General features: G+C 49.1%; 1 protein-coding gene across 7 annotated transcripts in view; it reads right to left on the bottom strand.

Moving 5' to 3' along the window:
* HIP1 (huntingtin interacting protein 1) overlaps positions 1-27,443 on the bottom strand; it is a 149,130-nt gene that overhangs the window by 39,717 nt on the left and 81,970 nt on the right. For 4 of the 7 annotated variants that reach the window (XM_070567732.1, XM_008535052.2, XM_070567734.1 and 1 more), the window contains 5 exons: positions 15,658-15,721; positions 12,245-12,387; positions 11,936-11,992; positions 4,175-4,255; positions 415-491 (listed from right to left, as the gene is read on the bottom strand). In XM_070567732.1, the coding sequence (XP_070423833.1) occupies positions 415-491; positions 4,175-4,255; positions 11,936-11,992; positions 12,245-12,387; positions 15,658-15,721 (422 nt within the window). Of the gene's footprint in view, positions 1-414; positions 492-4,174; positions 4,256-11,935; positions 11,993-12,244; positions 12,388-15,657; positions 15,722-22,198; positions 22,404-25,227; positions 25,409-27,443 lie in introns of those variants that run through there. The other 3 variants (XM_070567735.1, XM_008535054.2, XM_070567733.1) reach the window with 3 other exon arrangements.

Genomic DNA, 27,443 nt, shown 5'->3' with positions numbered 1-27,443 from the left:
CCACCTGGCCCTTCCCCTACGTTCCGTGCTGCTGCTTCCGCCCCCAATGCACATATGAGTGCACGCACACACACCAGCTCCAATTATTTGCTCCCACCTCAGCGAAGATTAAGGCCATTTGAAGATCCAGCAGGGCAAATTCAACAGTGACAGTGGCAATGGGAGAGGGCCACGCTGGATTGGGAGGGCAGAAGGTAACACAGAGAAGAGAGCCCTGGGGTGCGAGACAGCCTGGAAGGGTTCTGGATGAGGCCCCAGCAGCAAGCGGTCCCAAGGCCAACTCACCCAGGGACTTTAATCCCTACCCCAGCCACTGCCCCTGCCATCAGGCCCTCTGTGACCCTAACTGGAAGTGACAGCATCCACCAAAGCTTTCTTGCCCACTGGGTCCAAAGCATGAGGATGGCCACTCACAAGTTGTTAACGTCACTCTCTCCAGCCTCATCCAGCTGCCGGTCACTCATCTGAAGGTTGCCCGGGAACCTGGGATTCTGGAAGGGAGGCAGAGGAAGGAGGTCAGAACACAGCACAAGAGCTCATGGCCTGACTAAGCTGACGCCCAGCAAGCTGTCTACACTGAGCTCGGGCAGCAGCAGGCTGGATTCTGCTTATACGGCATGTACTCATATGGCGCCCACACACACAGACCCCTTGAATGGCTCACAGCAAAGAACATCCATTCCCCGTCACTGGAGCTGAAGGCTCCACCCCATCCCTGCGAGCCAGGGGACAGTCCTCCCTAACACTCTGTGCCCCAGAATGTTCTTCCAAAGATGCTCTCCCATGGTGCAGCGACGCCGAGCCTGTGAGAACAGTCCGCCCCCAGCCATCCACAAGGCGCAGGCATTTGTTCATCCCCAGAACATTCTGAATCCTACCCAGGCTTCCCACTGTCCTTTGGCCATTTCCCAAAGCTGCTGTTGTGAGTTCAGGAAGGCAAACCCACTCTTATATTAGCTTTAGCAAAACATAATTGGTAAAATAAGCTGGAAGGTGGGGAAATATTACATCCTGTACCCCCAAAGTCAGGAGAAATTAGTTTGTCTCATCAACCTTGTTGAGCTTCTGGATCATTCCCTCTTCCTCAGTGTGGGCTGTCTGGAGTGGATGGGGCACAGGGCAAAGGCTCAGGTGGAGATGGGCACAGAGCGATGGGCAGCCAGTCCGCTGGGGGTTCTAGATTTCAGTGTGAATACTTTAGACTCTGAAGACAGAAATGGTCCACTCCAGCAGCTTACCTTCTGGCTTAACAGCCAGCCCTCCGTCCTTGAGGTCCTCTCCTGCCCTCGGACCCCACACTCCTGCTCCTCTGTCTCAGAGCCGGCCAGTTCCTTTATCGCCTCCTTCTGGCCATATTTACTTCCTCGCTCGGTCTGGACATTACGGTCCCCTCCTCCCATGCCCTCGCTGTTCCTGAAGCCTGTCCTTCCACCACAATGCTGTTAAACCTGGTGGGCCTGGATCTTCGTCATATGCTGTGTGGCTAGGACCACCTGCCAATTTCCCTGGAGAAGGACTCAGAACCGGCGTCACTATGAAATCATGCTCTCTAGCGTTAGTGCCCCGTAACTTGCTACTGTCCCGACCAATTCTCCTTTCTGTCAACTTCTGTCCCACTCTCGCACCTGGGGCCCAGCTCCCAGCACCTGCCTCTCTTCTTACATCATGCAGGAACTCCCTCAGCATCCTGCTTCCCACTCCCTTCCCCACTTCAAAAGTACCCAGCTATCCTTCCACCCCTCCAGCTTCAAGAGAGAAGGGCCGCTTCTTTCTTGACTCAGGATCAGCCTCTCCTTGTGTGCTCTTCAATCTCATCCAGGTTCTGGTTCATTCTGTCACGCATCTAACAACTTCTGATTGAGCGCCTGCTCCGGGCTAGATGCTGGGCCGCACACGGGACACGAGGAGACACGTGCGCCTGTTGTCTGTCCTCTTGGAGTCCAAAGTCCAGAGCGCCCAGAGCCCCACTCTGCCCCGCTGTGCTCCTGCCCCTCTTCCTGTCGCCCAAGCTTTCCCGCGGCCCCACATCTCCCTCCATCTATCACCCCCTCTCCTCCCTTTCCTGCCAGTCTCCAGGGGCTTTCACAGACAGCTGTCCTAGCTCTGGTTCTCACCATCTTCCACGCTGACAGCCTGGCTCTCCCCAAGTCACCCTGGACACTGACACTAGGTGGTCTCACGCGGCTGCCCTGTCACCTGCTGCTCTCCACTCTGCTCTTCGTACTACTGTGGATCTACTGCTGGTTGCACATGAACGCCAAATGGTTGTGGGGCTCACGCCCTAAGCCTCCAGCCGATTCCTCTGCCGGGAACGCCCACCGTTCTGTTCTTCACTGGCCCCCTCCTCGCTATCTACTACGTGGCAGCCTGGGGTGTGGGGAGGGGCGAGCATATTCTGCAGGCGGGAGGCAGGGATGTGAAGTGTGGGGCCATGAGGAGGACCGCGGCCGACTCTATCTTCCAGCGACGGCTAGTGCAACACATCCAGTCAACACGCTCTCTTCAAAATGCGACTCTGACATACCTCCCTCCCACTGTAGGGACCTCTGTCACTGCCTCAGTCAATACAGGACAGTGAAGGGACGCTTTAGGACTTCTGAGGCTAGGTCATAAAAATGCCACGCACTCTACCTTGTTCTCTTGCGTATGCACCAGGCTGTGAGGAAGCCCTGACAAGCCCTGAGACTTCATGAAGAGAGAGATGCCAGGCCGGCCGCAACTGTTCCAGCTCCAGCCAGCATCTGCCTCAAGCGCATGAGAGAGCTCTGGCCAAAGCTGCCCAGCCAAGCCCTTCTCGAATGCCTGACCCACAGAAAGTGCACGAGATAATAAAGGATTGTTGTTTTAAGCCACTAAGTTTTGGGGTCACGTGTTACTCAGCACAGAGAACTGTAACACTCGAAGACCGAGCTGGGGTGTCACTGCCTCCGAGAGGCCGACCGGGTGGTCTGAGTCGGAGCTAGACGGCCCCTTACACGCTTTGTACCACCTTCCGCTTCTCTCAATTCCAGCGCTCAGTGTGCGTGTCTATCTTCTCTGCCTCCACCACCTCTCTCCCAACCAGACGTCGACTCCCGAAGGCAGGGGCGGAGTCTACTCTCTTTTCTCTCTTCAGAGCCTAACCTAACTCTGGCGCAGGGCAGGCACTCAACAATATGCGCGGGGAGGGAGGGGTGGCCACTGAGCACAGAACAGGCTTTATTGTCATACAGGCACCTCACCACTGAGGAGCTGCGTGGCTTAGGCAAGGGCCTTGACCACGCACACTCCAGATTTCATTGTCTTAGGCTATAATAATACCTACTTTATAGAGTTGCTGTGAGAATGAAATGATGTAGAGGAAAGATTTTACAGACTAGGATCGCTTTAATGAATCAAAACTACCTTCCAAGCACAGAAAAGACACTAAATTACGCTATTTCTCCTTAAATCTCCTCCCTTCTCCCTTTCCACTGCTAGCTCCCTAATCAGGCTGTTCCCTCCCACCTGGCATGCCATTCTCTCCCACCACCTTTTCACACCACACCCATCCTTCAAGGCCCACCTTGAGCACCCCTCCCTCATCCTGCCCGTTGGGACACCATAACCTTCCATCATTTCAGAGCGTCTCCGGCCCCTGTCTGCAGGTACCCACAGCTGTTCTGCACGATTACAAGGCCACTGCAAGGACGTAAGCCTCTTCCCCAACGAATCCGCAAACTCCTGAAGAGCAGACTCTTTCACTTATTCCTATAAGCCACTTGGGACCCAGCACACAGTTTTACATACGTTAGGTGGCTAAAAAATACTGACTAAAGTCATAAATTGATAAAAGAAGGTTCTATGTGGAAACTCACTATATAAATGGAAGGAATTGTTTTTATTAACAGTAAAGGCAGGGCTTCTAAAACATTTTCATAAGGCAACCTAGTGGATAGGGTTCCTCTATTTGCAAAATCGGGAACGAAAGGTGCAGAGACATGGGTCCAAATGCCATTCCCTCGTCACACCCCGGGGCCCAACTGTGGTTGCCTGATAAAATGCGTTCCCCTCACACAGCTGGGATGTGGTGCAAAGACTCCCTGAGGAACCCAGGCTATCTTATTCCCAGAAAGACCTGATAATTAAGCCCACAGACGGGCAGGGGCTGAGGAGGAGGAGCCGGCGGCGGCCGCGGGGTCGCTGGCAGACTCACTTTGGTGTGGTACTCCATCTTCGTTCTCAGCAGTTTGAGGTAGATGCTGCAAAGCTGTCCATACCCCTCACTCAGGTGGCCCTTTCAGGAAGCAGAAAGAAAGGAGGGGTCAACATCAAGGACCTTCAAGTTGAAAGATGTACAGCGAGGACTTCTTTTTTTAAAGAATGTATTTTTTTTCTGATTACGGAAATCACAAATGTCCGTTGTTGAAAATTTGGAAAATATAGAAAAGTACATAGACAAACAAATCATCCTTAATCTAACCACCAGATAGAATCATGGCTAACATTTTAGGGTATAAAATGTTATTTTATTCTGTTTTTTTCAATTCAAATAGACTTTATTTTCTAGAGCTGTTTTAGGTTCACAGCAAAATTGAGCAGAAAGTACAGACAGCTCCCATATACGCCCTCCCCCAGCCCTCACGACCTCCCCCACTGTCAACATCTGGCACGTTTGTTAGAACTGATGAACACACACTGACACGTGATTATCATCCAAAGTCAAGTTTACGTGTGGTTCGCTCTGGTGTCGTACAATCTATGGCTTTTGACAGGTGTATAATGACATGTATCTACCATTACAGTATCACACAGAGTAGTTTCACTGCCCTAAAAATCCTCTGTGCTCCACCTTCATTTTAAAATAGAAAATGGAATTCATTGTTTTTTACTTAATATAATGCAAATTTTTCTATCTTAAACTTTCTTCTGTATCATTATTTGTAGTGACTGCCCAGTACATACTGTCATCTACCAAACTGACTCCCTACTGTTTATTTGTAGGCTACTTTTTCTATCATAAACTATACGTCAATGAACATTCTTATAGTATGATCTTCTGTGCAAACATGAGGACATCCTTTGGATAAATTCTGGACAAGGCTTCTTATCTACGAACTGTAAGTCTCCCATCCTTAGTAATCAGTCTGGCTATGGGCTCTCTCCTTCCTTCTGTCTGTCTACCTAAGCACTGGGGAGGAAACACCTCCTCCAGATGGACTCCAACAGACTAAGAGCATCTACAGAACACATGTGGGATGGGGATTTGAATGCGACCAATCCTAGCTGAAGAGTAAGCCTCCCATGGAGGCCGCCCAAGCTGTCATGTCCTGGGAGCCTGGGAAGAGTCCAGGACGAGCAGAGCGATACTGGCAGTCCCAGTTTTATACAAAGGAGGAGGGAAATGGGGGCACAAGGAACCCTTAAACTGAACACCTGTGGCTCCCACATGAGTCTTGACTTCCACGTTTTCTTTTTAGTGAATATATATCCTCTAGAGTAAAGGAACTCAGCTGAAACATGCCTCACAGGGCACCAAAGAAGGTGAATAATCAGAGGAGCTCAGAAATAGCAACGGCAGAGGTGACAGTATTTCATAATATGTTAATTTTCTATGCAAATTATATTTTATTAATTTTTATACTATACTTGTCCATTATAGAAAAATTAGTAGAAAAAGCAAAAATATGCTTATCATCAAACTATACTATATGTCACATGAAAATGCACAAGGATCAAAAAGTAAAAGATGAATGAATCACAGACTTAAATGTGAAATGCAAAACTACAAAACTTCAAGAAGATAACACAGGAGAAAACCCAGATGACCTCGAGTATGGTGATGACTTTTTAGACACCATACCAAAGGCATGATCCGTGAAAGAAATAATTGATAAGCTGGACTTCATTAAAATTAAAAACTTCTGTTCTGCAAAGACACTGTCAAGAAAATGAGAAGATAAGCCACAGACTTGGACAAAATATTTGAAAAAGACACATCTGATCAAGGACTGTTATCCAAAATACACAAAGTATAGTCACGTGCCACATGAGATTTTGGTCAACGATGGGCAGCGTACTTGATGGTGGCTCATAAGATTAGTACCATGTGCCCTAGGTGTGTAGTAGGCTACGCCGTCGAGGTTTGTGTCAGTATTATAGGGGAGGAAGAAGTTCTCTTCTACCCTTTTAGGTTCCTCTGCCTGGTACAAGAACTAAATTGACATGAGACAGATTAACAGGAAAAAACCATAACTTTAATAACACGTATACATAGGAGAAACCCAGGAAAACCGAGTAACTTCACCAAATGGCTGAAGCTTTCACCTGAAATACCATCTTCAGGTAAAGACAAAAGAAGATGTTGGGGGTGGGGAAAGACAGGCACTTCAAAGAGAAGGAAGGCAATGCACAGGTAGGTGAAAAGGAGCAAATGTTTGGAAAACAAATGTTTGGCCACATAGAAACAGAAGAACACAGGGGAGCCCAACAAACAGGCTCTTCTAGGTTCCTCCCTGTCTACCACCTAGTTCATGTTATGCTAGGCTGATAGCTGGCTTCCTGAGACAGGATTTTTTATCTGAATTCTTTTAGGCAGTTAAGGGGAGAGGTAACAAGAGAAACTTTCTGAGTCTTTTGTTTCTTAAAAATAACCAGCCTAGGGGCCAGCCTGGTGGCGTAGCGCTTAAGTTCACACACTCTGCTTCGGTGGCCCGGGGTTCACCAGTTTGGATCCTGGGTGTGGAACTACGCACCACTTATCACGCCATGCTGTGGCAGGTGTACTACCTATAAAATAGAGGAAGATGGCCATGGATGTTAGCTCAGGACCAATCTTCCTCAGCAAAAAGAGGATTGACAGCGATGTTAGCTTAGGGCTGATCTTCCTCAAAAAAAAAAAAAAAAAATCAGCCTGAAATAATCCTCATGTTAAAGAGACACATTGTGGAGTGGCAGATTTTGTTCCCCTTCAGTACAGTCTATGATATTCGCACAATGATGAAATTGCCCAATGACGCATTTCTCAGAACGTATCCCCATCATTAAGCAACACGACTGTATTCTTAAACTCAACAACGAGAAAACAAACAAACCGATTAAAAATGGGCCAAAGACCTTAACAGACACCTCACTAAAGAAGATATACAAAGAAAACGGCAAATAAGCATATGAAAAGCCTATGAAAAGATGCTCCACATATATCACCAGGGAACTGCAAATGAAAACAACGAGATACCACTGCACACTTATTAGAATGGCCGAAGTCTAGAACCCTGACAACACCAAGTGCTGGTGAAGATGTGGAGCAACAGGGCTCTCAGACATTGTTCTTGGGAGTGCAAAATGGCACCACCACTTTGGAAGATAGTTTGGCCGTTTCTTACAAAACTAAACATACTCTTACTATATAATTTGGCAATTGCACTCCTTGGTTTTTACTCAAAGCAGTTGAAAACTTCCGTCCAAACAAAAATCTGCACATGGATGTCTGTAGCAGCTTGATTCATAACTGCCAAAACGTGGTGCAACCAAGATGTCTTTCAGTAGGTGAATGGATAGATAGACTGTGGTACATCCAGACAATGGAATATTATTCAGTGCTAAAAAGAAATGAGCTATTAAGCCATGAAAACACATGGAGGAACCTTAAATGCATAACACTAGGTGAAAGAAGCCAATCTGAAAAGGCTACAGACTATGTGATTCCAACTATAAAACATTCTGGAAAAGGCAAAACTATGGAGACAGGAAAAAGATCAGTGGTTGCCAGGGGTTGGGAGGGTGGGGAGTGATGAACAGATGGAGCACAGAGGATTTTTAAGTCGGAGAAAATATTCTGTATGATATTATAATGGTGGATACATATCATATATTGCCCAAACTCAGAGAATACACAAACCTAAGAGTGAGCTGCAATGTGAACTATGGACTCTGGGTGATTATGATGTGTCAGTGTAGGTCCATCAATTGTAACGAATGTACCGCTCTGGTGGGGGATGTTGACAATGGGGAGGGCTATGCACGTGTGGGCCAGTGGGTATATGGGAAATCTCCACACTTTCCACTCAATTTTGCTAGGAACCTAAAACAGCTCTAAAGAAAATTAAAGCCTTAATTAAAAAAAAAAGTAAAAAGGTTTCTAATTTCAGAAACTCTTAGTCAAATGGAAGAGACAGAACTACAGAGGAAGAAAGACCCTAAATGAATTCCATTTTGAATAACAAGACAGCCTAGGTACCTGGGTTGACTGTCCCAGTGAAAACTATTAACAATATCACGTAAAATATTAAAACCTTCTTTTTGAAGGCATTAATGAGCTAACGAGAGTAAGGAATCCTTAAGCCAGGGACTGAGTAAACACAGATACCAGGAGAGTAAACGGTTTGCTGGGGTGACGGAGTTCGGGCGAGGGAGGACTTTGCCACACCAGGTGAACATGAGTGTTGGTTTTCTGGGCCTCAAGGGCCGGGTGGTGAACAGGAGGCAGGGCTCTGGCCCTCCCAAACTGAAGAGTCTAGTGGAAGAGCAAAAAGACCGCCTCCTTGGTGCAGGTGAATTAAGGGTAAGTTGGAAATCATGTACGCCCACACTCTGGCACGGAAACAGTCCTCCCTGAGGACCGCAGAGAAAATCAAGCCAGTGTTCTGATCAGAGGGAGGAAAAGCTGCTGCTGGGAGCTGGCCCCATGAGCCAGTCCTCAAGGGGGCCCACCTGGAATTCACAAAACCTTTAGCTGAGAATTTAATTTACAGTGATCTCAATGGAAGCAAATGCCAATTCTCTCTGGGGGAACCTGCCTTCATTGCAGACTTCAAAGAATTCCCACAAATAAAATTCCAAGGAAAATGAGCAGCTCATAGTAAGAAATAACTAAGCACACAAAAAAACTACACAGTATGAGCAAAATGCACCAAAAACAACAATGGCAGAAACAGTTAATAAGGGCTTTAGATAATGGAAGTATAAAAAGTGATATATGAAATGACTATGTTTAATATGTCTAAATAAATAAGAGACTGTTTCAAAATACGTGCAGGGCACAAGAAATTATAGAGAATGCCAAGCAGATTTGAAAAAAACTCCAAGAAATGAAAACTACAGCAGTCTCCTCTTATCCATGGTTTTGCTTTCCGTGGTTTCAGTCACTTGCGGTCAACCATGGTCTGAAAATATTAAATGGAAAATTCCAGAAATAAACAATTCATATGTTTTAAATTGTGCACTGTTCTGAGTAGCGTGATGAAAGCTCATGCTGTCTCGCTCTCGCCTGGGATGCGAATCTTTCTTTCATCTAGTATATCCACGCTGTACATGCTACTTGCCTATTAGTCACTTAGTAACTTTCTTGGTTATCAGATCGGCTTCACGGTTATTGCAGTCTTGTGTTCAAGTAACCCTTATTTTACTTAATAATGGCCCCAAAGAGCAAGAGAGTGATGCTGGCAATTCAGATATGCCAAAGAGAAGCCATAAAGTGCTTCCTTTAAGTGAAAAGACGAAAGTTCGCAACTTAACAAGGAAAAAAAAATAGTATCCTGAAGTTGCTAAGATCTATGGTAACTTTTATTACAGTACAGTCATATGTCACTTAACGGCAGGAATACATTCTGAGAAATGTGTAATTAGGCTATTTTGTCATTGTGTGAACATCAGAGTGTACTTACACAAACCTAGACGGTATAGCCTACTACACACCTGGGCTCCATTATAATCTTATGGGACCACCATTGTACACGTAGTCTGTCATTGACTGAAACATTGTTATGGGGCACATGTCTGTATACTGTTATAATTGTTCTATTTTATTATTAGTTATTTTTGTTATTCTCTTATGTGCCTAATTTGTAAATTAAACTTTATCACAGGTATGTATATAGAGGAAAAAAAATAGTACACACAGGGTTCAGTACTATCTGTGGTTTCAAGCATCCAGTGGGGGTCTTGGGATGTGTGCCCCGCAGATTAAGGAGGCACTATGCACACTGAGATTGAAAACCTTATGGAGACATTTCACAACAGATCAGACCCAGCTGAAGAGGGACTAAATGAACTGAAAGCCAGAGCTCACGAAATTATCCAGGATGCAGGATACACATAAACAGGCAGAAAAAGTGAGTTAGTGGCTAAGACATGGAGGGTAGAGTGAGAAAGTCTAACATACTTCTAACCCAAGTCTCAGAGGAAAAGACAGAATGGAGGAGCAAAGGCAATATTGGAAGAGACAACGAGAGCTTTTCATAAGTGATACTAACCCACATATTTAAGAAGTCCAAAGAACCTAAAATAAATTCACATCTTGACACATATTAAGGTCTTAAAAACGACCAGAGGAAAAAAACACAGATTAGCTGCAAAGGAGCAATGGTGAGTCTGACAGCTGACTTCACGAAAATGATGGAAGCCAGAAGTTGGTGGAAGGATATCTTGAATAACATCTTCCATGTGCTGAGAGAAAACAACCGTCATCTCAGAATTCTACAGTCAGAGAAAATATCTCCCATGAATGAGTATGAAGTAAAGACATTCCTAACAAGTAAAAACAGTTTGCCACCAGCAGACTTTCACTAAAGCAAGTTCTAAAGGAAATAATTTGGGCAGAAAGAAAGTGATTGCAGATGGTAGGTCTGAGACATAAGAAGAATGAAGAGCACAGAATAAAACAATTAAAATAAAATATCTTACAGGGTCTGAAAAGAAAAACATAACCAAAATTAAAACAGATGGCAACAATAACACATAGGGGAGTGGATGGAGTTAAAATACGTTAGGGTCTTTGTGCTATACAGGAAACAATAAAGATAGGAATTTTAGACCTTGATAAACTGAGCATGCATTTTGTAATTATTAGATAACATACCAAAAACTAAAAAATAAAAAAAGAGCTTGTTTTTTTTTAATCTCCCAACTAGTAATGAGGGGAAAACGGAATGAGAAGAAAAATACCCAATCAATCCAAAAGAAGGCACAAAATGAGAGAGAAACAGAACAGATGGGACAAATTGCACAAAATAAGATGGAAGACACAAATCTAAACATATCATGCATTATAATAAACGTAAATGGAGTAAATGCCCAGTTGTCTTGAATTAAAAAAATCCAACTAAATGCTATTTACAAGTGATATTTCTAAGACATAAGAATATAGAAAAGTTGGAAGTAAAAGGATGGAAAAGATATACCAGGCAAATTCTAACAAAAAGGACAAAGACCTAAGCTTCCATGTCATCAGGATGTAACAGGAAGCTCTCTAGCACGCAGCTGGGAGACTTGGGGACAACTCTTAGCTTTCTTCAGGTTAACTAGCCTCGTGACCTATGGGCCTGTATTTCTCATCTGTACTAGTAGACTAGACTACATAATGGCTAACATTTTGTGGGTGCACACAGATACAGGTAAGAATTTGAAAGAAAGGACTAAAGTAGTAGTTCTCAACCAGTGGGGGCAAAGGGACACATCAGAATCGACTGGGGAGATCCTTCAAAATGCGGATTACCTCTTGTCCATACACATACTCCTTGAACACTCTTTTCAACTGATTCTGATATTGCCACCTACCTCCTTCCTCATCCTAAGACACTGAGAATCCCTAGATAGGAGAGAAAAGGCCCTGGCATTAAGAATTAGGAATGCTAGTTCTCAAGGTACTGTGACCCCAATGGGACCAGTGGGAGGGAAAGCGAGAACTGTGCCAACGTCCTGTTGAGGGATCCCAATGCCTGGAGAGTGTTGTGACATGAGGGTCCATCGGCAGGAGAAGCTCCCAAGCCCTAGAACTTCCCTACCGCTTCTACGGACCCCAGTAAGACTGTGGATCTCATGGTACTATTTGGAGGTATCCTTGACCCCTCCCTGATGCTCGTGAGAGAAATCCTAAACAAGCTGAAAGAGATAACTGTTCCATTTCATAGTCTTTGTCCTGTGTCCTCTGGGGAAGGATAAGGAGGCACAGGTGGCCCCTGGGAGCATCTCCACTCACCCACATCCTGCTCATGTCACTGAGTTCATTTTTGTATCTCAGAGAGTCCTTCAGGACCTGGAGAGGGAAGAGAAGAGCCTATGAGAAGAGGAGGAGAGGAGATGGAAGATGGTACGAGATGGGCTTATGGTGGGGAGGAGAGGCTGACCAGAGACAAACCCTCCTCTACGTGGTAACCAAAAGGCCAGAAGGGGGCAGATGCCACTCTCAGTGTGGGAGTGGACAGTGGCCTCTGTGGCCCAGGCAATCACACTTTCCTCACATGGGTCCCTGACTCACTGGCCATCCCCTGTGGCCCCAGGAACTCACGTTTGGGTGTCCATCTCGGAGGAGTTTGTGGAACACATGGCAGAATTTCCAGCAGAGCACAGCGTTGCTAGAGAGGGGCAGCCGGTTGACAACAGACCAAAAGGTCTGCGCCCCTTTCTCATGGTGGGTGCCCAGTATGCACGGTGAGGGAGGGTCATGGAAAACCAAGGCAGCCAGTCCCTGGGATGGAGCCTGCAACAGGCCACTGCGGAGGGCTGTGAAATGGTCAGGGCACTACCTAGGAGGGGACACTGCTTATAACTAAGACACCACAGATCTGTACACTTATCCTGGCATTTTTTGGGCAGATGACAATAAAGTGTCTCATACTAAAAGAATCCATTTTATTAGACAATTTCCCCAGAGACAGCAATGTCTTTTGAGAGGGATGTCTTTTTCTCATTTGCACAAAAGCGCTCTGGGCCAGCAGTGGCCCTGGTTCGCCTTTAGCAGGAAGATGCTTTGGTTGGAACGAGGGCTTTGCTCCAGGAAGACAGACTCTGCCCTTCCTCTGGGCATGCTCAGTGTGCGATGGGGCCTTTGGGGCAATAATTACAGCGAACATTTTAACAACACAATGCAGTTTCTCAAAGTTCTTTCTTATCCATTATTCAAAAGTGAGGCCTTCTTCAGCTCTTCCTCAAGGGCACTGGCTCCTGTTGGGGACCCCAAACCTGGCTCCTCTCCATTCAGGCACTCTGCTCTTGCCCAGCATTCTTTAAAATGTCCTTTCTCAAAACTTAAAATGACTCACACTCCACCTCTTCTATAAACCTTCCTGGCCTCGTTCAGGGGTGCCTTCACCTCCCAACACCTTGATTCCCTGTGTGGAATCTTGGGGCCACTTCCTCCCCAGATCCAATTCCGAACACCACTCCACCCCGGGACCGCCTGCCATGGTTTGCACGTAATAAATGTCCACTGGCCTCTTGTGACTTTAAGTTAGGACTCCAGACCTCTATTATGAGCAAGCCCTTTTTCGGGGAGTAAAGGATGTCCACTTTTGATTGTTTGCTCAAACAGGCTTCACATACTCCATAACTGGGCACCATCAACCCCAGCGACAGCTCTTTCTCCAGAACTTCTGGCTCCTTTATCAAGGCTCAGGTAAGAAGCACGGTGCCACTTAGGAAAGAAAGACCTGTCTCGGGTCAGAAACTAGATGACTCATACAGAACGCACCTTGTTTTGCTTCTGAACTGGAAGGTCACATGGATTTCCTTCCCTACAATGAAATTTGCATGTTGAGGGGGGAGGTTTGAACACAGACATCTGGGTCTGGAAGCTGAAATCAGCTTTTGGTCCTAGTGTGATTTCTGAAATAACTTATGGTTTTACCTAAAGCACAGCCCCCTTGGACAAGACGGAAGCCAAGAGGAGAGACGGGCAGCTCCCTGCCCTCTCCCGTGCTGATGGCCCCCGGCTGACCATGGTTACCTGGCTCGAGAGCAGCCTGCTCAAACAGAAGCCAGCGCAGCTGCAGGGCCAGCCCAGCACTCTGACTTTGAAAGAAGCAAGAAGACCTTTCCACCTATCTTTGATTTCATAAGCATTTTTATTCACCAACTAAGTGTCAAGCACTGCAAAAGACGCTCAGGGATACAAAGAAAAATAAGACTCAGTCCCCAGCTCTCCAGGAGCGGATACCATGGTGGGAGGGGCCGACCTAGTCATATCAGACAGCGGGACAAATGGTGATTCTACCGGCATTTCTGAAGTCAGACTTCCAAATGCTTATTCGGTTGCTATCGAGGGTATGCTCTTTAAAACAATTGATAAAGAATAAATGTTTTGTGATATCTTTAACTAGGCTTTAAAAACCCTACCACATGGAGTTGATCTTTTCAATGTTTATGCACCGCTCAGAAATTGTGAATCAGAGAGACTCACAGAACGTTACAGCTGGAATATTAGACCTCTGAAATCTTCAGCCAACTCTTTCATTTGACAGACAAGGAAACTAAGGCTCACGGAGGCCCCACTGGGTCCACTCAAGGTCCAGAGCGAGCCAGAGAGCTCCAGAGGTGGGATTCTGGAAGCTCCCTGCGGGGTCCATCCCACTGCGCAGGGCAGCCTCCTTGGAGGCTGCGGCCGCAGGCCTGGTCCTCTCTGTGCCAATCCCCCACCCAGAGGAGCACACTGGCCATGACAACTGTCTCTCTCTTACTTCATATCTTGCATCAGACTGGTCAGTATTCTTAGCACACAGGCATCAGAACTGGGTAATTCCCTCCAAGAAAATCAATGGGCCACTTATAATGCAGGCTTTTTTTGGTTTGTTTTCAATCATGGTAAAGGCACCAAACGCAAGGCAGTAAGGGACCTTTCTGGGAATAAAAGGGCAAGGTCCCCTAGGCTCACGGTCCGGCCAGCCTTCTGGGGTACCCGGGAGAGGTTCTACAGCCCCCATCCACAGCAAAGCCCTAATTTCAACCAAACTGCTTTCCCTCCGGTGAAGAGCAATACATGCTGGCAGCAACATTTCCTGAGGGCCTGCCACGTTCTGGGCATCTGACCTGGAGGGTCTCCTCCAGGAGCTAAGGTGGGATGGCTTCAAGACAGCTGTTCTAGCCTGAATGGGCTGGCTGTGGTGCAGCCATCACGACGAGCCCAGGAAAGAAGGAGCCGCCCCTCCCAGACAGGAGCCCAGCTGCCACTGCCCTGGAGGGCACCCTGCTCTGGCCCCGGCACACACAGAGAGAAAGGCGCAGCCCCCCCGGCAGCCCCTCCTTCGGCCTTTGGGGATTAAGCCCTCCAGCTCCTGGACTCTGTGCCTCAGAGGCAGATCCCAGGGACCCACCAGTGAGGGCTGCCTCACTTCTCTCCACCCACGATGGTGGTCGCTCAGGGCCTCTGCCAACTTGGCGTGGTGGGCTCAGTGCAAACTTTCAAGTCACCAGTCCCTAATCCACCGTGAGGTCCCTGTCCTTCCCTTCTCACTAAGGGTGAACCCCTGCATTGGCTTAAGGCCAACCACTGCAGCCCAGATCTCTGTTTTGCTTTCATGCTCAGAAAAGGGGACATGGCAGGTCCCCAAGGGGGTGGTCCCTGTGGCCCTACGGGCAGACTGCAGGGCCTAGAGTGCCTTGATGACACAGGTGAAAATCCCTCCTGTGCCCCAAGGAAATATCTCAGAGGGTAGTAACTTCAAAGGACTTCAAAGTTCTGAAAAGCTGAAGTCCTAGAAGATGAGTGAGATCTTCGGTAAGTAAGCAAAGGACTGGACCGGATCCCCTTTGGGGACTTCCACCCTGACAGGCTGTGGTCTCGGACGCTGCTCAAAGCCTGCAGGGGCCTGGCCCCTGTGGGGGTTCCCCTTCCTGCAGCTGAGCAAGGACGCCTGGCCCTGACCTCAGTCCCCACGATCTGACCCCTCTCAGGGTCGGTCTTCCAAGCAACATGCAAAAGGATATTTCTGGCGTGTTTTTCCTTTACAGCCACTTCCTGCGTATTAATGGCCTTATTGATGCTGACAGTCTGAAAAACAAGAGGGAGGGGGAGGGGAAAGGAGGATGAGATGAATAAGCTTCTGAGTGGCTGAGACCCTCCCAGATGCCCCACCCCTTTCTCTCCCTCCAATGACTCCTCTCTGGTTCTCCACTCTCGGAAGACCCCTCTGCCCCACTGTCCCTGTGCAGGGCCCCCAGCGGGGGGCAGAGGCGGGCAGCGCTCCCAGGCCAGCTGGCCCAGGCTGTCCTAAGGCAGTGGGCTTTGCTGCCTGGCATTGGCTGTGCCCAGCTGCTGTGCCCGCCTGCCACTCATTCACTTGGCACAACAACACGGCAATTAAAGCCCGCACAAAGGGATGCTTTTCATCCCCAGGGAAACATTATTTCTCAGGGAGCAGGAGGAAGAGGCGCTGAGATCAGGGATCGACTGTGCTCCAAAGACCATCCAGCCGCCCACTCCTCCCCGGAGCCTTCCCTGCCCAGGTGGGCAGGGATGGCTCTCGCCTCGTCGCCCACTCCTGGACGCTTTCCAACTCCTAACCCAAATCCCTTTGATTTCCTTACACCAAAGGGCATTAAATACTCACTCCTTTCCAGTCATTTTTAAAATCATAACTTTCTTTTTAATTTAGCAAAGCACGAATACAAGTGAATAGAACTTACATAAACGCATGCACGGGATCATACCATGGAAGCTGTTCTTCTACTGCTTTTTCCTTTTTCTGATTTGTTTTGCTTCCCTTCCACACACGTCATCTACCGCAACCCATGTTAACAACCTGCCATGCATCACGCACACACATACACACACACACACAAATACCTACATACTGAAGGGGTAAATTTTGACAGTTCTGTAAAAATGGGATTGTCATGTACAGAATTTTCTACATCTTGCCTTTCTCACTTGAAAATATCTCATGAAAAGCTGTCCACTTGAACTGGTAAGACCTGAGTCCATTCTTTAAAAAGATGACACACACTTCCATGGTGTGCGTGGGTGGTGATTCATATAAGCACTTCCACGTTGGTAGGCAATCAATTTATTTCCAGCTTTTTGTTTTTGACCACTGTAAACTCTTTTCGTAAACATTCTTATACAAAGATCCTTATGAGTTGATGCTTTTATTTCCAAGGGATAGATTCCTCGGAGTGAGACTACCATGTCAAAGTTCTTTTTTAAACTTTCTGTTATGGAAAAGTCCAAACACACACAAATATGAAGATTAGTCTAAACAGCTCTCACGTAGTCAGCCCCCCGCAGCAACGATCATGAACTTGTAGGCAACACGCTTCCTTATGGACGAGGGGTCACAAACATTTCCTGTAAAGAGCCGGTTAATAAACATTTTAGCTCTGCGGGCCAGCCACACGGCGTCCACCGCAACTACTCAACTCTGCTGTCATAGCGTGAAAGCAGCCTCGGTGCTGCCAGATGGACCTGTAACCGAACGAGCGTGGCTGTCCCAGGAAAACTTGATTCACAAAGTAGTGGCGGTCTGGATTTGGCCTGTGCCCAGGGCGCAGCATCGGCCACCGACCCGCACTGCCTGGATTATTCTGAGGTAAATCCCAGGCGTTGTTATCAATTTACCTGTAAATAATTCACTATGAACTCCCAAGAAAAAAAGGGACTTTTAAAAACTAACCGTAATAGTACGATCACACCGAAAATTTTGAGGATAATTCCTTAAAACCAGCACATGGTTAGTATTTACATTTTTTCAAAAAAACCCCAAACCAAACTTTCTTGCAGGTCTAATCTGGATCCCAGTGAGGCTGCCATCCTGCCTCTTATAAAGGTCCACCAGGACACATTTCCACCCACGACGTACGAAGGCATTCCCACCAACAACAGGGGTTACCGCGCCCTCTCGTTTTTGCTGGACTGATGGGTGTAGTGACATTTCATCGTACTGCAATTTGTATTTTGCTGGCTGCTAGTGAGTTCTGAGTATTTTCTTACACGTTTGCATGGTTGTTGATATATTCACCTCATCTTTTAGAACGTCTACGTTTACATAAGGTTTCTCCTGCCCCGGATTATACTCGTAGACTCGTACATTTTCTTCTAAGTGTTTTATTATTTGTTTTTTACATTTGAATCTCTATCTGGAAAAAACACATACATACACATATGTACATGTGCACATGTACGTGCATGTGCTTGCACAGTATAAAATAGGTTATTTCTAAGGTTTACCAAGATACGTTCTTTTGCATCTGGTTTATATAACTTTGGGTTTTTTCAGTCCACTTTTCTCCCTACCAGACTCAACCCTTCAACAGCATAAGCTCTGCTGGGGGTTCAACTGTGTCTCCCCAAAAATGATACGCTCAAGTCCAAACCCCCCAGCATGGGTGACAGCAGCCTTATTTGGAAACAGGGTCTTTGCAGGTGTAATTAGTAAAGATGAGGTCATACTGGATTAGGGTGGGCCCTAAATCCACTGACTGGTGTCCTCATAAGAAGGTCTGGTGAAGACACAGGGACACAGACACACAGGGAGAAGACGGCCATGTGAAGACAGAGGCAGGGATTAATGTGTCTACACGCCAAGGAACACCAAGGATTGCTGGGAGCCAACAGAGGCTAAGGCGAGGAGAGGAAGGACTCTCCCCTTGGGCCTTCAGAGGGAGCGTGGCCCTGCTGACACCTTGATTGTTGACTTCGAGCGTCCAGAAATGTGAAAGAATAAACTTCTGTTGTTTCACGCCACCTAATCGGTGGTGATTTATCATGGCAGCGCCAGGAGGCTAACACAGGGTCCTTTCCCCTCAGAGGGAAGACCAGCCAAGAAGGAATCTCATACGAAAGATGCTACCAGAAAGAAGAGCTTATTCCCCCCAATCTCCCAGCGAAGCAGCACTTGTGTCCTGGGACAGGACCAGCTTCCTGGGACAAGTCCTCCTCAGATCTTGTTTCTCAGCTCCTGCTTCCAGCCCGTCCCAGGCCACCCTCTTTCCCTCAGACTTCCTCAGGTGAGGGACACAGGTTTAAAGTATGTTTCTCCCCCGGCTCCAGGACAATGACAGGATCCCGGCTGCAGACAGAGCTCTGGGCAAAGTCAACACGTGTGCTGAGGCCGGAAAGGTCGGCCACATTCCGTAAGGAGTCATAAGGAACATAAACATGCAAATGACAAGAGACTCAGATCCAGGGAGGCGCTGACCTGGATGTGGCCAGGCTCCAGGCGGTTCGGCAGACGGTCAGTAGTCTGGGCCATGAGGAAGAAGAGGAACCCATGCTGGCCAAAATTCTAGAAACCAGGTTAGGGCCTCGAGGGAGGATCTGTGATGGGTGGGACTTAGATTTATTCCACTAACATTTGTTTCTACTGACCGATTGCCCCAGGTTGTGGTCATTATGAGTCTTGCTCGCAAAAAACCTCCACAACAACTTAAAATTCCCTTAAGCAACATAAAATAATATACCACGAGTTTGTAACTACAGATCTTACGTGTGTGTGTGTTGGCTGAAAATCAGGAATGTTCTGTGCTCTGAATGTTGAAAGGAGGGAGAAATCCCTTGGAACTTTGATGCTACTCGGGGAAGCCTTCTTACAGGAAGAAAGGGATAACCTGTCCCACGTGCCAGCCCTGTAATTTACCTGCTTCTTCCATTTACGCTTCATACATACTTGGGGGCATTTAAGATGTTGCACAGAAAGGCTGAGCAACTTGCCCAAGGTCATACCATTCAGTTATAACCTTGGTGGGCCAGATCCTCAAGCCCAGCCCTGACCCACTGTGCCAGCTCTGGACCATGGAGGGGCTCACAGGGGGCTGAGTCTAGGTCAGGGTGGCAGAGGACAGGCCACCCAGGCGGAGGAGGCACAACGAGAAAAGGCACCAGAATGGAAAGGCCCAGAGCATGCTGGCTGGTGCGGCTGGAGGGCACCATGGAGGCAAGGGAGGATGAGGATGAAGTCAGAAAGGGAGGTGGCGCTGGGTGAGCGAGGCCAGTGGGCTTCCAAGAGGGCAGGAAGGGACAGAAGCAGCTGGTGGACGACGGGCCAGCAGCAGTGTGAGAGCTGGAGGGAGGGTGATGGAGCCCGCAGGTGGGGAGCTGACGGAGGGAGATATTAACTGCAGGGAAATGAAGGAATAAAGGCCTCAACCAAAATGGCGGAAGTGAGTGCTGGGAAAGGACCCAATACGAAGTGGCCTATAGAGTGAACGTCAATAGGAACGGCCAGTAGGAGCTCCCGGCTACAGGGGACACAGCAGATGGAAGCATCTGAGATGCTCAGAGGTTTTGAACCTCGACAGGTGGGAGAGCAGAAGCAGGGTGTCACAGGCTGAGGGGACGCTGTAAGCAAAGGATGAGCCCAGGAGGGTTTTGGGTGAGAAACAGCCATTTTTAAAACAATGAGGAAGTGATCTAGCCGTAGCAGTGGTTATACTCAAGATAATAGCAGCTAGTGAGTGCTTACTATCAGGCCCTGTGCTAATAAATAAGCACTTTGTATCAATTATCTTGTCAAAGTCATATAATGCTACATCCTACAAGCAGGTGAGTTTTAGTATTAACAGTCTCCATTTAACAGATGAGGAAACCACGGCCTAGGAAGGCTGTGTAAACTGCCCAAGGCCACTCCCAGCAAGTGCAAAGCTGAGACTCAGACTGGGCAGTGTGGATCCAGGGCTCAGGCTCTGAGTCACAGGCCCCAGACTTAGATGCGGCCCTCCACACCACAGAGACACAGACTCACAATCCAAATGATCTCCACAGACTGGAAAAATGGGGTAAACTTCACAAGGTGCAATCCAGTAGGTATAAAGGAAATTTCCTGTATTTAGATCTAACTCACTGGCACAGGGGAGATATGACTCAAAGCGGCGCTTACAAAAGTGACTTAAAGATGTTTTCTTTGGCTGCTAACTCAATATAAGCAAAAACTTTGACGTGGTTGATTAAAATGCAAGTCTGAGCTCTGGATGCCTTAAAAGAAGTATAGCGTTCAGAATGAGGGAGGAGATGGGTCAATTCTTTATGCAGATCAATTCATACATAAAACGCTATTTAGTTTTAGGCTTTATACATTATGAAGGAAACTGACAAAGTAAATCACTTCTAAAAGAGAGTGACCTGGATTCGAATGGACCTGAGACCTGGAAAAAACTTAGAAGAATATTAATATTCTGAAAGGTGGTCATGTGGGAGGAGGAATGACTTGAGAAGATCAAAGCTGGACCGATGGGTAGAAGTACAGGGAGGCACTTTCTGAGTAAACTTAAAGCCGTCTCGTGAAAGACAGAACCCCTCATTATTAGCAGCACACAGGCAGAGGGGAGGCGACCTCTCCTCATCTCCTCAGGGCTGTTGTGAAAAAGGCTGATGGCTCACGCTGGATTCGTTGATGTTCAGGTTTCTTCTCGTTTTTAGACTCCATAAAGGCCCTTCAGATGGCGGAGGGCTCTGAGATCAGAGCAGGAAACTTTCCTGACGGATCCCGGGATCCACAGAAGGCTCTTGAGCAGGACAGAGACCTGATACGAACGCCCTCCATCCTCCTGAGTGTGGGGAGCTCCCTCTGCGGGGCCCGACTAAGGAAAGCGTGGAGCGGCCTTTGTGTGCACATTACAGCCCCAGCATGCGTCCAGCACACTGACAAAGGGCCAGCCTAGCGCTGGGCCGTGCAGCACAGTCCCTGCCCGAACCCACCACCACGAGGCACCCCGGGGCCCGCCTGGCCTTGCCCGGCCTGCCCCGGCCCTTCCCGTGCACAGGAACCCCGCCTACCGCAGCCAACACACCCAGCATCTCCCACCAACACATCCCCAGCAGAGGCGCCTAAGAGGCAGGGTCCAGCCCAGGGGGCAGGCCTGCTGCCCGGTCTCCGTGCCCAGGTCTCTCATGCTCGTACGTGAGGCTGAGTCCAGCATTCTGGGCTCTTGAATGCAGGCTGTGGTTCTCCAGGGCCCTCAGAATGTTAGGCTCCAGGATGTCTCCAGGGCAGAAGTGCCCCGCTACGATGGTTTCCTGTGCTTACGTCATATTTGGTGCCTGGAATGCCATCCCGCGTCACCCGCTCCTCCGCATCCTTCTGCATTCCTAGTCCCGCCGTCTTCTCGGCACAGACCAAACTCTACCTTCCTTTAGGCTTGCCAGGCCGCTCTGGCCAATATTTCATCCTCTTTCCTTCTTTCATTTTGAATCCCTATTTCTCTGCATGTGTTTGACACCTAGTATATTATATCGTCTTACCTCCCCATCATGATTAAAATCCCGGGCAAGCACCCTGCCCTCCTCCCCGGCGGCCCACAGCTGCTAAGGCAGGACAGAGGATCTTAATAAATCATTAAATCCTCGAGGGCTGACGGCTTCCTGGGCTCCTCCCTCCCAGAGGACCAGGTACTTGATTCACGGTCTCTGGGCAAAATCCGCTCTCCTTCCCCCCTCCCCAGACTCTCTCTGAAGGAATCACTGGGTTCTGAACTGGGCACTGCCTGGGCGACCTCCCCCGGGCAGAGGGTGGGAAGTTTGGGCTTGGTTTCTCACCTCCGGTCTAGGTTGGAGAACATCCTCTGAGAACAGGCTGTTCTCCAGATTTCTCTGGAGTCACACGGGACCCAAGACCAGGCACTGTCCCCCTGAAAGAGCAGCATTGTACAGCGCTTCCTGACCCAGCTGGCCCCCGCGTCCCAAGCTGGTTCCGGAGGGCCAATTATCCACAGGCACCGCAGGAAGGGCGGCTGTCTCAGCCTCTCTTCCTCCTCCCTCCTCGGGGCCTCTGATCTCTCAGGACAGCCTCAGCCAGGCCGCAGCCAATGGAAAACCGTCGGCCTTGCTTCTGTAGGGAGCAGGGCCCAGCCCGGCCTGCAGGGGCCAGCTGGGCACTGTCCGGTCACGCACGCAGCTCTTGGCTGGGGCCCAGCACTTGGGCTGCCAAGGCTGGGCTGGCTCGCAAAGGGTCCATGGCAGGGGCAGGCACAGAGGAGGTGCCCGGGTTGGGGGGCAGGTCCTGATGCAAGAGACCAGAGGGCCCACCGGCCAGGCCAAGAGAAGGAAAATCCGAGACCAGGCAGGGCAGGAGGGGAAAGTAAGACAGAAGGGAGACAGAGAAGAGAAATGAAGAGTACACGGTGGGGAGGCATGCGCTCAGCAAAGGCAAAGAGGGCCACCACCAATGGCCTCGCCGATGACCACCCACCTCGGGGCTGAGGCCTGGGAATCAGCAATGCCTTAAAGATGAAGGGGTGGTCCTGTCAACACGTGCGACTTAGTCTGGGCTTCATCCTTCTCCCACCCCAGCCTCCCACTCAATACCCTCCAGAGTCCACGAGCCAAGATCAACCAACACAGGCTGAAAGGATCTTCTTCTGGACTGCCTGATCCTGAGATCAGGGCAGAAAGAGATCCTCCAGGCCATCCGTCTGCTCCACGCGGGGAGGAGCAAGGCTGGCGATGGGGGGCGGGTGAGATTCCAGGAGAGACTGATGCAAAAAGCTGCTGCACGTCACGGTCAAGGTGGGGACAGCTCAAGTTCACAGCCGGGCCTCGAGCCTGAGCGAGGATGACAGAGTTCAGAACCAAGTCGAGATCATGTGAGCCTCAGGGGAGGGACAAGCAAGGCACAGAAAGCCAGACGCAGCCTTCCGGGGCTGGGCGCCTCAGCACTGAGCAAGATGGCTCTGGTCTTGGCTGTGATACTTGGAAGTTGGTATCTGACAGCAAGTCATTTTAATTCTTCCCTTGATCAGAAATAATAATAGTAGGGTAGTCATCGTCGTTGTCACCAGATAAGCGGGAGCAGCAGCAGCAGCAGCAGCAGAGCCTCTACCAGGCGCTGCGCTCGGGGATTTGCTTCTCATCCGCCCTTTGGCCCTACGGCCCCCTATTTTCTGAGCCAAGTTGCCCAATGCAGCACAGGCGCGGCAGGTGGAACAGGATGCAAACCCAGGGCCCTGTGCCCACCCTGCGCTGCCTTCAGCAACTCCCTGCAGTCCAGCATAGGGCCAATGCCGGCCACTATCTGCCTCGCTTCCTACCCAGGAGGGCTGGTCCCTTAGTTTCTTTGGTGGCTCATCCCCAGATCTCTACCCATCTTCACTCCTTCGTGATGTCAGGCCTGTGGCTCTGAACTCTCAACATCCGCTGGCGCGCCCACCTCCCCAGCTCTTCCTCTCCCAATCTCCCCGAAAGTCATCCTTGATGGTGCCTTGGCCTCCTGCTCCCAGCCAACCCAGCAGCAATGATGTCCTGTCCACCCGGCAAATCCCTCTGCTTCTCTCCATCGTCTCTGCCTCCCCCAAGCCCAAGCCGCTACTTCGTCCCCACTGGACCCCTGAAATAGCCTCCCAAGTGGATTGGCCCTCCTGAAGCTGCTCTCCACCCAGCAGCCAGAGCAATCTCCACAAACCAAGCGTGAGATCCCACTGCCCCGCTCAGAGCCCCCCACCACACGTGGAATGAAGTCCACACGCCCACGTGGCCGACGAGGCCGTGTGCGGGCACCAACTCCCGTTCTCCCTTCTACTCATGATGCCCCAAGCACACTGGCTGCCTCTGCTCCTCAAACTTTTTCAACTTTCTGTCTCTGATGCTCCTCGTGCCTGCAAGGGTCTTCCTCCCATTCTTCACCCAGCTGGATTTCCCTCCTTCTTCAGGCTGTTCAAATACCACCACCTCCCGGGCAGCGGCTCCAATCTAAAGCATCTCCCCACCCCCTGCCCTGCAACATCTCTTTATCAGACTCACAACCAGCCTGGTCATTTCCTGCAGAGGCCCTCACCACCACCTGAAGTTCCCTTGTTTGTTCATTTGCTTGTTGTTGGTCTCTCCCCACTAGACAGTGGGCTCTGTGAGGGCAGGGCCTGGGTTCCTGCTGTTCCCCCAGTGCACACACTGTGCCTGGCACGTGGATGGGCTGACGGAGGGAGAAGGCCTGCTCTGCTCAGTCCTCTCCAAGCCGACGTCCTGAGCAGCACTTCACCCCTCATTTGCCCCACTCTCCTGTCTGGATGCTCCATCTTTTCCTCCCCCGAGTCACCCTGCTTTCTCTCCTGTTAAAATTCTTGCTGATATTGAAGTATAAGCTGCCTAACTAATGATATCCAGCTCTTCTTTCTTACGCTTCCTTTGTACCGTACTTAGCAAGGCTCCATAGAGCTAAATACTTTGACTCATTTCCATGTTTTGATAAAAGGTATTTGCTCTGGCCTGAATTGTGTGCCCCCTAATTCATACGTCAAAGCCGCCCCCCCTCCCCCCAGGTGATGGTATTTGGAGGTGGGGCCTTTGCAAGATCATGAGGTTTAGATGAGGTCATGAGGGTGGGGCCCTCATGATGGGATCAGTGCCCTATAGGAGAGGCCCCAGGCACTCTCTGTCTCCTTGTGTGAGGGAGTCTGCCAGTCAGGAAGAGAGCCCTGCCCGGGAGCTGAGTGAGCCAGCACCTGGATCTCGGACTTCCAGCCTCCAGAACTGTCAGAAGTCACTTCCCGTGATTTGAACCACTGAGTGCACAGTATTTGGTTACAGCAGCCCACACTAAGACTATTTTGTTTTCTTTTTAGTATTTCGTGTACCTTATCTGCTTCCTAAGCTGCGGACTGCAGAAATTAGGATCGCAGCTCCCCGCTTCCTTCTCCCTCAAAAGCCCCCGACCATCCTCTGCTTCTGATAGGTGGCGAGCAACGGAACCGTCCGGGTCACACAGATTCCAAAGGGTTTAGCACAAAGAAAGGCGCTAGCCTGCAGTCGGATAATCTGGAAGGGAAGACGGAGGAAAGAAGCTGAGAAGATTCAGAAACGTCAGTCACTCCTGCAATTGACGAGGTGGATGACCCCGTGCTGGGGGGAGGGCGGCCAGGACTGTGAAGCACCCGGAACAGCTGAAGAAACAGGAGTGTTCAAAGGGGGAAACACTAGGGGAAGCGACCCAGGTGTCCATCCTCGGAGGAATGGACAAACAAAATGTGGTCTATCCACGCAGTGGAACACGTTTCAGCCTTAAGAGGCGATTCTGACACATGTGACAACATGGATGAACCTTGATGACATTATGCTGAGTGAAGTCAGCCAGACATAAAAAGACAGATGCTGTCTGATTCCACTCGTATGAGGTCCCTAGAATAGTCCAATTCAGAGAGACAGAGTGGAATGGGGCCGCCAGGGGCTGGGGGGAGTTAGTGTTTAACAGGAACAGAGTTTCAGTTTGGGAAGATGACGAAGTGCTGTGGGCGGATGGTGGTGAGGGTTACCCAAGAATGTGAATGTAGTTAGGACCACTGACCTGGGCGCTTCAAAGTGGTTAAAACGGTAAATTTTATGGTACACATATTTTAACACAATAAAAATACACCCCCAAACACAAAAAGGAGGAACTGATTCAGCTACGACATGGATGGACCTCAAAAACATTATGCTCAGTGAAAGAAGCCAGACACAAAATGTCACATGTTGTGTGATTCCATTTACAGGAAATATCCAGAATAGGCAAAGCCATGGAGACAGAAAGCAGATTGCTGGGTGCCAGGTTCCAGCAGGAGCAGAAAATGGGGAGTGTGCTCACTGGGTATGCGGTTTCCTTTTGGGGTGATGAAAGTGTTCTGAAACCAGATAGTTGTGATGGTTGCACAACACTGCGAATGGACTAAATGCCATTGAATTATACACTTTAAACTGGCTAAGATGGTGAATTTAATGTTATACGTAAAATAATTTTTTTTAAAAGGTGGAAATGCTGAGGAAGTGTGATTTTGAGCGAGGACCCACTACACACAGGGCAGGGCCACCATCTAGGCTGTGAGGCTGTGCTACACGACTCCTGGTGGGCCTTTCACACAGACTGTGAGGGACACTCTGTGCAACTGGACCAGCTGCCCGGGTGCAGGACGCTGTTCTAGGTGCTGCTGGAGGGCACACAGACGAAAGAAAGTGGATCCTGTGGTCAATGAGTGAACCGTTTTAAGGGAGAGGAGGGTCCTCTGTCCTCGTCCTGTTCTTTCCTTCCTTCTCCTCTGATTGTGCAATTTCAGAAGTACTTTATGAAAAAAGAAACCAGTATGGGTGCACAAGTTACTTATGCCTTTGTCTGCGAGTGGCACAGACTGATGAGTAGTATCAGAAGGCTAAAGCCAAAACGAGATGAGGCTTCCTGAAAAGCCTCTCTTATTACATGACAAAGACCACAAAGAGATGGGTACACAGCTTTCAGCCAATGGTGTAAAGTCGATGATAAAGTCCTGTTTTGCTTTAGTCTTTTCTGTTCAGAATGCTTTTTGAACTGAAAAAGGCAGAAAGAGCAGCGAAAGAGAAAACCCAGGTGAGTGGGGAGATTGTCAGGGAGCCCTAGGGCGCTGAGGGAGCTCAGGCTTCTGACTCCGATGAGCAACAGACAAGGGGTTAGGAGAGCGAGCGAAGGTGATGCGCGCTCTCAGGGGTTGTGGCGGGACTGTAGGGAGAGGGAGCCCTACCCGAGACCAGACATGGGTGAGGGTAATCGTGATTTACCGGAAGAGAAGAAGGTAAGACTCCACACATTACCCACGAGAGATTCCCGAAAGAAAAGCCAGCACCGATCACCGGGAGCCAACATGAGTTCTCGGAAGCCAGTCCTGTGAGACTGACCTCATTTCCTTCTCAGACATTTCAGGAAAACCAAGTAGACATGGTGTGTGTCTGAATTTCCAGCATCAAGGCATTTAACAAAGTCTCTTAGAACATCTCACAGGCAAGGATGAGAAACGACAGGCTCCCACGGGTCCCAAATTACTGACTGTCAGCCAGATCTGGCCTGCAG

This window comes from Equus przewalskii, chromosome 12 (genome assembly GCF_037783145.1).
Source record: "Equus przewalskii isolate Varuska chromosome 12, EquPr2, whole genome shotgun sequence".
In the NCBI taxonomy this organism is placed as follows: Eukaryota; Metazoa; Chordata; class Mammalia; order Perissodactyla; family Equidae; genus Equus; species Equus przewalskii.
Note: the sequence above shows the minus strand (reverse complement) of the source record. Positions and strands in the feature narration are given on the sequence as shown.